Here is an 11497-nt window from a genome sequence, read left to right as displayed (position 1 = left end):
GGGCTCAAGTAGGAAGCAAATGTTTTGAGAATGATGAGGGAAACAAACGTACAAATGTGCTCGACACAATGTATGTATGTATGTATGGATTGTCATAAGAATTGTACGAGCCCCCAATAAAATGTTTTCTTTTTTATCTTAAAACTGAAAGAAGATAAAGGTCATATCTAATCCACAGTTTTCTAAAAGGGAACCTGTAGTGCAGAATGACTTCTTTAAAGTCATATATTTATCAATGAAACACAACCAGAATCCAAGCCTCCTGACTGCATATTGAAAGTTTTTCTAAGTTCGGTCAGTTCTTCCTCATACTTTTCACCTACTTGATAGCATGATCCATACAGAAGTTTGCTCATCTTTACCTGTTCTTCTTATCAGGCTCTTTGGAAAATAAGCTAAAAAGAGTTTCATTGTTCTCATTTATTAAATAAGGATAATAATACCTATCCCAGAGACCAGCAATTGTTCAAACCTGTTATCACCTACAATCTGTTCAGCTAATTAATGTTATACCATATCAGTGGAAATGGGATTGTTGAAAGAGGAATATCAATGGAGAAATTGGAATTTTACTGTTGTAGTTTTGGTGTGAAAGGTTGGAGGATTCAGCCAAGTTATTGCAGTAAGAATGGAAAAATTTGGCCAGATTTCAGGTGTATTTTACAAGTTAAATCAACAAAATTTGACAGGAGGTTAGAAGTGGATAGTGAAAGAGGAGTTTTTCAAAGATGTTTCAGATATTGGGCTTATTTAGTCCCACAATATCTTTCTTGAATTAAGACATGATAGATCTCGTCCCATCCTCACTACCAATACAACCACAACCTCAGGGTTGGAGACAGAAAAAACTACAAAATGGGTTTAATAGATGCATATCATGGGTCAGTGAGGACTTAATCATTATTTATAACATTTTATTTGGGCATATGGATTTAAATAACCAACTTAGAAGTAATATCTTAAATGTAATTTATTTATAATTTCAAATTAGTTTTATGAGGAAAAAATTACTCTTACCTCGAATTTGTTTTTTCCAGGCCTGTCAGAGAGTTCTCCATGCCTAGAGGAGCAAACACTTTTTGCTACTGTATGAAAGCAAATGTGCTTGTTACAGGAGGTAAGATCACAGTTCACGTTTTAGGGATTTTCTGCTTTGCAAACAGTGCTGCTCTTGATTAACATTTATTTAAATAAGGCTACATAATTTACTACTGGTACAAAGCTGTTGCCGGTTGCCATCAAATCAATTCCAACTCATGGTAATCTAATGTTTTTCAGAGTAGAACTCTATTCCTAAAGGATTTACAGTAGCTGATTTTAAAAAAAATAATTGCCAGGCCTTTTTTGAGGCACCTCCAACATTTCAGGGAGCATGCTAATCAACTAAACAGCCCAGAGATTCTAGCAAAAACCTTAGGGAATTAAAAAATCTAGAGTTAAATCTGTCTATACTTTTCTTTGTGATTTCTTGATTTGATGACACTTTTAGAAAAGCTTTTCTCACCCCAAAAATATATGAAACTATTTTCTTGTATTTTACTCTATTGTTTCAATATTTCATTTTACTTTTAGATATTTAATCCATATAAAGCTAGTTTATATGTGTGCAAGCATGAGTTCCTAATCTGGGTTTGTGTATTGGCTTTAAAATTGTCTTAGCATCTATTGAAATTGTAGGACTTGTGTGTGTGTGTGTGTGTGTCCACATGTGTGCATTTTTCAGGAAAGAAAACCGAAAGAGGTCAATGAATAATAGCCAATAGCTGAGAGTTAACAGAGAAGAAGGCCAAATATACTACTCTGAAGAATACCAACAAGGGAAGGATAAATAATGTATCATACTCACTCACTGCCATAGAGTCAATTCCTAACCATAACTTATAGGATAGAGTGAAGCTGTCCCTATTGGTTTCCCAGACTGCAAACCTTCATGGAAGTAGAAAGCCTCATCTTTCTCCCACGGAGCATGTTGTAAATGCTGACCTTGCAGTCAGTGGACCAACACTCTGATCTGATTTGGTGACTAAAAGACTAGTGGTTTGAACCCACCGAGCTAATCCATGAGACAAAGACTTGACGATCTGCTCCTTGGAAAACCCTACTCATACTCAATACAAGTGTGCTAATATTAATAATTACAAAAGCAATACTTACTTTATAGTGGTTTTTAAGATTAACTAAAGTCATATTTGCCATCAATAAATATTAATTATATCTATTTGAAATATACAAGAAAAATTCTTTTGAAAGCATATGGAGGTTTTGTTGGGACAAAGTATAATCTGAGATTCTAGACCTGAAGGTATTATAGAAGTCATAAATAGGTCCTGTAGGGAAAAATTATAAACAGTAAAGATTGAAGTTATCAAGGATATAATTTTACTTGGGTCTATAATTGTACCATTGCTGCCACCATCAGTTTCCAAACATTTTTTTCTCTTGAAATCTTTGATATCAGCTCCCCTTTATGACCTCCCTCCCCCACCCTACCCATCAGGAACCATATATATATATATATCCATATCCTATCTTATGCCATCCAATGTATCCATTCACCTACAATTGTTAAAACATAAGGCATAATAGTATTGGGAGGAAATATTAAAGACCCAAAGGATAGTTATGTGTTTCATCAGTGCTTTACAACACCCTAGACTTATCATCCCTTCTGTCCAATTATCTTAAAGCTGGGTTTTGGGTCTCCACTACACACATCAATTTAGTTGCTTGTGTTTGAACTTCTGATACCTATTCCCGTTGCCACCTCATGGTCACAAAGGCTGGTGTCCTTCCATATGGGCTTTGTTGCTTCCCTATTAGATGGCTATGTGTTTAACTTCAAGTCTTTAAGACCCCAGATGCTATATCTTTTAATAGCCGGGACCCATCAACTTTCTTTACCGCATTTGCCAAAGTGCTTGAAAGCAAAGATATCAATTCAAAGACTAAAGTGCACCTGACCCAAGCCATCATGTTTCCAATAATTTCAAATCATGTAAAAGCTGGCCAATGCATAAGGACTGAAATATTAATACGTTTGAATGATGGTATTAGGGAAAAATATTAAATATACCATGGACTACCAGAGTACAAATCAATCTCAGAAGAAGTACAGCCAGATTGCTCGTCAGGAGGGTAGAGGGACTTTGTCTCATGTGCATTGTGTGTGAAAAGGAGTGTTCCATGCTTGGAGAAAGAACACATGCTTGGTCAAGCAGAGGATCAGCAAAAACTGATGCAATTAATTGACACAATGGTTGTAACAATAATCTCAAACATAGTAACAATTGTTTGGCAATGGACTAGGCAGTGTTTTGTTCTTTTATATATATAAGCATACATATATACATATATATATAATTTTATTGGGGGCTCTTACAGCTCTTATAACAATCCATACATCAATTGTATCAAGCACATTTGTACTTATGGTACCATTATCACTTTAAAACCATTTTCTTTCTACTTGAGCCTTTGGTATCAGCTCCTCTTTTTTCCCCCCTCCCTGGCCCACGGTCCCACCCACATGAACCCTTTATAAATTATAAATTACTATTATTTTCATATCTTACACCATCCACTATCTCCCTTCATCCATGTTTCAATTGTTCATCCCCCTGGGGGAGTGGGTGTTATACACTGATCATTGCAATTGATTCCCCCTTCCCCCCTACCCTCATGGCATCACTTACTCCCATTACTGCTCCTGAGGGGGTTATCTGTCCTGGATTCCATGTGACCAGAGCTCTTATCTATACCAAGGTACATGCTCTAGTCTAGTCAGGTTTGTAAGGTAGAACTGGGACCATAAAAAGGTAGGGGGGAAGAAGCATTAAAGAACTAAAGGAAAGTTGTATGTTTTGTCGGTAATATACTGCACCCTAGCTGACTCCTCCCTTCTTTATGACCCTTCTGCAAGGGGATGTCCAATTGTCTACAGATAGGCTTTGGGTCTCCGTTCTGATCCTCATTGTTCGCATCAATATGATTGCTTGTTTTGGGTCTTCTGATACCTGATCCTGTGAACACTTTGTGATCACACAGGCTGGTGTGCTTCTTCCATGTGGGTTTAGTTGCTTCCATGCTAGACGACTGCTTGTTAAACTTCAAGTTTTTAAGACCCCAGATGCTATATCTTCTAATAGCCAGGCACCATCACCTTTCTTCGCCACATTTGCTTATGCACCCATTTTGTCTTCAGCAATAGTGTCAGGAAGGTGAGCATCACAGAATGCCAGGTTATTTAAAAAGTGTTCTTACATTGAAGGAGGACTTGAGTAGAGGCCCAATATGTGTCTGTTACCTTAATATATAATATATAAATATATGAACATAGACCTATAGCCATATCTTTATATATTAATATATTTACATATATACATGCCTATATTTATACCTCTATAAATTTCTTTTGCCTCCTAGTTCTTCTTTCTATTACCTTTTACTTTCTTCCTGTCCCACTATCATGTTCAAGCTTCATTCGTCTCTCAGTAATTCCTCTCAGCCAATATTGCACTTGAGCAAACCCCACCAGGCATTCTATGCCCTCCTCACCATCAATTTTAGAACCGTTGTTGTTCCCTTGTCCCTGGGTTTTTTGGCTCCCCTTTCACTTTCCCTCCCCTCCTCCTCTCCCATGTTTTGTTTTATTTTACAGAAAGTCCCTATTTGTGGAGGCAACTTGAAGCCATTTAACAACAGCAACATAAAAAACATTCTTCTACAATCAGAATTTTTGGTTGTTTCCATGTTTTTGCTATTATGAAATTGCTGTGATAAACAGAGGTGTACATATGTCTGTTCACCTTGTATTCTTTATTTTGGGGGGAGATATACTCAACAGACAGATTGATTGATCAAAAGATACTTGCATTTGCATTTGTTTAAGGAAGTGCCATACTGATTTGCATAGTGGTTGTAAATTCTTCAGTCCCACCAGCAATGTGAAAGTGTTCTGATCCCTCCACATCCTCTCCAGCAGTTATTATTTTATGTTTTATTGAATTTTGCTAAAAATGTCAGTGTGATGTGGTATTCATTGTTTTTTTTAATTTATTTCTCTTAATAAACTCAAACATTTCTTCACATAATTGTTTGCCACACGAATGTCATGTTTGGTACTTTGTCTATTCATATCTTGTGCCCATTTTTTGATTGGGTTATTGTATTTTCCTTTTTAAGATGTTATAGTTTTCTATAGATTTGGAGGAATAACCCCTTATCTTATACATCATTACTAAATATTTTTTCCCAATCTATGTGTTCTCTTTTAATTCCTTTGATGTGCATAAATGTAGTATTTTTAAAAGGTCTCAGACCCTTTTTTGGTCTTATATTATTATTATTCTTAGGTTCCATCAAGTTGGTTCTGACCCATAGGGACCCTATACACAACAGAACAAAACACTTTCTGACCCAGAGCCATCCTCACAATTGTTCCTATCCTTGATCCCATTGGTGCAGTCCCTGTGTCAATCCACCTCCTTGAGGACCTTCCTCTTTTTCACTTCCCCGATGCTCTATCAAGCATGAGATCCATCCCCAGGTCTGCTCTCTCCTGACAACATGCACACATTATGGAAGACAAAGTCTCACCAGCCTTGCTTCTAAGGAATACTCTGGCCATACTTCATCAGCACCACAATTTAAATGAATTGATTCTTTTTTGGTTTTTCATATTCAATGTTCAACTTCCACATGCTTTTGAGGCAATTGAAAATATCATGGCTTGGGTTAGGTGAACGTTAGTCCTCAAAGTAACATCTTTACTTCTCAATATTCTAAAACGAGGTCTTGTGCAGCAGATTTACCTAATGCATTGTGTCTTTTGAGCTCTTGACTGCTGCTTTCATGAGCATTGATTGTGGATCCAAGCAAGACACAATCCTTGACAACTTCAATCTTTTCTCCATTTATCATGATGTTACTAGTCCAGTTGTGAGGATTTTGATCTTCATCACATTGAATTACAATCCAAACTGAAGGCTGTCTTCAATGGCATGGCTATTTTCTATTGTGTTTGGCAGTGTGTTTATGCCCTGTATTAGGGTTCTTAAGTTTGTACCTATGTTGTTGATGATGATCTTTATGGATGTGTGGTTTATATTTAGGTCTTTGATACATCTTGAGTATGGTTTTATACATAGTGTAAGGTATGGGTCCTTTTTCACTATTTGCAGATGAAGATTGTTTTGAAATCATAATTTCTTGAAAAGGTTATCTCTTTCCCACTTATTGTATTTTATTCCGTTATCAAAGATTAGGTGTCTATAGGTACTTGATTGTATTTCTGGGTTCTCAGTTCTAATCCACTGGCCTTCATATCTATTGTTGTAGCAGTACCAGTACCCGTTTTCTTGATTACCATGGTATTTAAAGCCCGGGAGTGAAAGGCTTCCAACTTTGTTTTTGTTTTTCAACAGTTTTTTTAATCCTACATTTCTTTTCATTCCATATAAAGTTGGTGATTAGTTTTTCCATTTCTTTAAAGAATTGTGGTGGAATTTGTATCAAAATTGTGTTGAATTTGTAAAGTAGTTATAGTAATATTGACATTTTCACAATCGGTTGTCTGTCTCTCCAGCAACACGGGAGCTTATTCCATTTGTCTAACTTTACTTTTGGTTTCTTGTACTAGTGTTTTGCAGTTCTCCTTGTATAAGTCTTTTGTTTCTTTGGTAAGATTTATTCCTAAATATTTTATCTTTTGAGTAGTTATAGTAAAATCTATTGTTCATTTAATTTTTGGTACCATCATCTTTAATATACAAGAATCCAACTAATTTCTGCACATATATCTAATAGCTTGCCATGCTGAAAAATTATTCAACTAGTTCCAAAGTTTTTTAATTGAATCTTTTGGGGTTTCTTTATATAGGATTATACCATCTGAGAATAAAAGAGACTTTCATTTCTTCTGTGCCTATCTGGATACCTTTAATATATTTTTTCATGTCTTATAGCTCTAGCTAAAACTTCCAGGATCATATTAAATAAGGGTGGTGATTAAGGGTAGTATGGTCTAGTTCCCATTCAAAGGAGGCATGTTTTCAATTTCTCTCCATTAAATTAGATGGTAGCTGTTGGTTTCACATATATGGCTTTTTTATGTTGAGAAATTTCACTTTTATCCTATTTTATTGAGCATTTTTATTAGAAATAGATGTTGAATTTTTTCTGATGCTCTTTCTACATCAATTGATATAATCATATGGCTCTTCTCCTTTCTTTTGTTTATGTGGTAAATTACCTCAGTTGTTTTCTAATATTAAACAATCCCTGCATATGTGAGGTTTTTAATGGCTTTGCTTTGTTGTTATTTTTGTTGTTGTTGTTGTTCTCTTTTGTTTTTAATGTTTTTCTGTATATGAAATCCAGGATAGGTAGAGCTATAAAGTCAGTAGCTGGATTTTATTGTCTGTTTGGGGGTATGGGAAGGGTGGCTGGGGGAAGACGAGGAGCTAACAGTGATGAGTACAAGATGGAAGAATATGTTCTAAAATTAATTATGGTGAGGATTGTAAAACTCTTCTTGATATGATTAAACTATTGAATTGTATAATATGGGAATTATACTACACAGCCGCAGTTATATAGACCAATGGACCTGGACAGAAAACCCAGAAATAAAAGCATTGGCCTACATACAACTGATTTTCAACAAAGGACCAATAAATATTAAATGAATTGATTCTTTTTCAACAAACATTGTTAGAAAAACTGGATATCCATCTGCAGAAGAATGAAATAGGACCCATGCCTCATCCTATGTACAAAAGGAACTCAAGGTGGATCAAAGCTATCAGAACCATCAATGATAAAATTGGGACAAATCTAAGAGCCCTAGTGCAGGGCACACTTGGGCTACCAGATATAACAAAGGAAGCACACACACACAGTGGAAAACAAAATAGATGAATGGAGCAGATTAAAAATCAAAGACTTGTGTACATCAAATGATTTCATCAAAAGAGTACAACAAGAGCCCTCAGATATGAAAGCATAGTAAGCAATGACACAATGGACAAAGGATTAATTAGTAAAATCAAAAGAATACAGCAATCCCACAACAAGAAAAAAAACAAATAACCCCTTTAAAAGCTGGACAAATGACCTGAATCTACAATTCACAAAGGATGACAACTTAATGGCAAACAAGCACATGAGGAAATACTCTCATTCACTAGCCATCTGGGAAATGCAAATCAAAACAACAATGAGATACCATCTAAAACCCACAACCCTGACCCTATTTAAAAAAACAGAGAACAATAAATGCTGGGGAGGGTTTGGAGAGATTGGAACTCTTAGACACCACTGGTGGACTTGTAAATACATACAACCACTGTACAAACGATATGCTGATTCCTAAAACTGTTGGCAATAGAAATACCACTGCTAGACACATAACCCAAAGAGAGAGATCACGAACAGATCTATGCTCTCCCATGTTCACTGCAGCACAGTTCACAATAGCAAGAAGTTGGAAATAGCCCAGACCTCCATCAGTAGAAGAATGGATAAAAAAAAACCTTTGGGATATTCACACAATGGAATACTAGGCATCCCTAAAAAACATGACATGGAAGGATCTGGAAACCATTATACTGTCCAATCACAAAGGACCAATACTGTATGAGTCCACTGCTATAGGGGTGAGCACCACGATGGGAACAGGCTGAGGTTTTCAGGCTGTCTAGTTTGTTAGCCAGGTCAGCCAGGCAGCTCAGTAGAAAGCTGGACTTGTGCTCAGGAATCATGCACCATCCTCTCTCTGTGTGTATCTTAAAGCCACTTTGGTAGAGGGGTCCTCACATCAGCTGGTATCAGAGTTTTGAGGGGAAGGAGAGGATGACTCTTTAGTGGCTGCCATGCAGAGGTGTGTTGAGGTCCCCCCCTGGACTGGCGAACATTCCTACCAGCATGATAGGGATGTTGATGGGAAAATCAAGTCAGGAGGGAGAGCATACATGTCGTAGAGAAGACAAGAGCATGTCTGTTGGAAGAAAAAGGGGGAGGACCAACTTCCTACCAGGGGGAAAATGACTAAATATATTTTCAAGTAGCCCTGATGGTGTAGTGATTATGAGTTGGGCTGCTACCTACAAGGTCAGCAGTTCAAAATCACCAAAAGGCTCTGTGGGAGAACCACTCTCTGGGGGCTTTCTACTCCCATAAAGAGTTATAGTCTTGAAAACCCACAAGGCAGTTCGACCCTGCCCAGTAGGATCACTATGAATGGAAACCAATTATATGTCAGTGAATTTGAATCAGGAAGTATGCCTGGTACTATGCTCCTAATAGGCCACCCTGTTCTGAGTATACACTCTGGGCACCCAGCCATGTGCTATAGAATATTGGGACACTGAACCCTGGAACTTCAAGGGCTGAAGGTTGAAGCTCATGTTTCAAAGGCCATACACGGGGAATGCAATGTGGAAATCCCACTAGGTGTACATCAAACATACCTGTGACCCGAGGACTTAAGATTAAAACTTCACGGTGTGTGAAGAAGCAGGAGACAGCTATATTAAAAGTATTGAACTGTTGTTAGGTAAACTGACATTTACTTACTGCTTCAATGCCCTACTTGCTTTGTTAAAATATGCATGGTTCTGGCTGACTTGTGTCTGACATTGTCAGTGATTGTTATTTTAAGTTTTGCCTGACCATCAGCTCCCATTTTTTGTGCAAATAGTGTCCAGTCACATAAGGATTTATTCTGTTCCAGTCAAAAATACATATATTGAGATTTGTGGTTAGCCTATACTTGTTTAATCTCCCTTTCTCAAGAGTTTTTAAAATTAGTACCATGAGTTAATCAATGACACTGTAAACTTATACTCCAGGAAGATGATCGATAAAATTCTCCACCACAAAATAACAAAGATTCAGGAATAGATTTTGGATTCACACTTAATCCTAACCCCAATCTAAGAGCAATTTGTGTTTACAGCATGACCCTGCATGATACTTTCCCTCATGAAAGAAACACAGAAAATATGGGTGCTATAGCAAAATGTAGTGAAGAAATTAGATGGTGCCCGGCTATCAAAAAGAATAGTGTCTCTGGGGTCTTAAAGGCTTGTTTCCAAACAAGAAGCTATCTAAATGAAATGTCAACTAGGTCCACATGGAAAAAGCACACCAACATCCATGATCCAAGGATTGTAAATTATATAATCCAAATCCAAAAGAGGGAATATCAGAGATTAAATCATGAAATTCTGGTGTGAAGAAAGCTTTGGGTGACAATGAAAGCCCAGAATACATTTGTAGAATCTACACAAGGGAAAGCCTCGGGTGCTTTATCTCTAGTTATAATTAAATAACCTGCTTTTCAGACAGAGTGTGTTGGAAATATAATTTAGAGTCCTCTTTTAAAACATTATTGGACTATATTGTGTATTAGTTTAGATGTTAGCTACTGCATAAAATAAATCCCCAAATTTAAAATGGTTCAAATGCAATAGAACTGTATGTCTTCTTATGATGTGAAACTACAATTCTTAAATTACTGGCAAGGAGCCAGTAATCTTACCTAACATAACTGCAAGGAAGGCTTGGAAACAGTCCAGCTGTATACTCAGAAAGAGGGGATATGGGTTTGTGTAAGACTGTGCGTTTAAATGAAAAGACGTGGTTTGTTAGGTTTGTGAAATTGTGCGCAAGTTTTATCTTTCTTAATTTATTATTATAATTTTTGCATAATTTTAGTATGTGAAAACAGAGGGACAGCTGCGTAAATACTATTTGGAAGCAAAGGACGTATTATAAGTAAAACAGTGCAGCAAGAATGAAAAGTATTGAATCAATAAAAGTTCTCATGAAGTTATTTATGAGAATTCACATTTGTATTTGTAAAAAGAATGGTTATAAAACAGCTACTAACAAGTAAAAGCAGGTTCAAAATGAGTTAACAGTTAGCAAATCAGTCATAAAATGCAGCCTTGAAAAGACGAACTATGATTTGATATTAAAAGAAAACGCTATGGCGAGTTGATTAATTGGATCCACTGAGAAAGTAAATAATCTTTCCATGTCTACCTTTTCAGGAGATGATAAAGTCCTTCGGCTGTGGCATCCCAATATAAGCACAAAGCCAGTAGGGAAACTTGTTGGACACATGTTCAGTATCACTGAGATTGTAACAAATGAAAAGGATCAACACGTCATCAGCCTTTCTTCTGCCAAGGTAACCAAAAGAAAATAATCAAATGATTTTTCCCCCTTAAAATTAACCATTGGAAAACCTAGAGCATGCACAATTTAAAAAAATCATTTTATTGGGGGCTTATGCAACTGTTATCCATCCATTGTGTTAAGCACATTTGTACATTTGTTGACATGACCGTTCTCAAAACATTTTCTTTCTGCTTGAGCCCTTGGTATCAGCTCGTCATTTTGCCCCTCCCTCATGAACCCTTGATAATTTATAAATTATTATTATTTTTTTATGTCTTACACTGACCGATGCCTCCCTTCAACCACTTCTCTG

At 36.6% G+C, this 11497-nt stretch overlaps 1 protein-coding gene across 1 annotated transcript in view; it reads left to right on the top strand.

Annotated features, from left to right (window-relative positions):
* Positions 1 to 11497, top strand: part of WDR64 (WD repeat domain 64) — a 253246-nt gene that overhangs the window by 108898 nt on the left and 132851 nt on the right. Inside the window, exons 9-10 of the mRNA XM_030886170.1 lie at positions 1038 to 1117; positions 11055 to 11194. Coding sequence (XP_030742030.1) covers positions 1038 to 1117; positions 11055 to 11194 — 220 coding nt within the window. The remainder of the gene's footprint in view (positions 1 to 1037; positions 1118 to 11054; positions 11195 to 11497) is intronic.

The sequence above is a fragment of the Echinops telfairi genome, unplaced genomic scaffold (assembly GCF_000313985.2).
Source record: "Echinops telfairi isolate 266 unplaced genomic scaffold, ASM31398v2 ScPeMD7_655;HRSCAF=1070, whole genome shotgun sequence".
NCBI classification, from domain to species: domain Eukaryota; kingdom Metazoa; phylum Chordata; class Mammalia; order Afrosoricida; family Tenrecidae; genus Echinops; species Echinops telfairi.
Note: the sequence above shows the minus strand (reverse complement) of the source record. Positions and strands in the feature narration are given on the sequence as shown.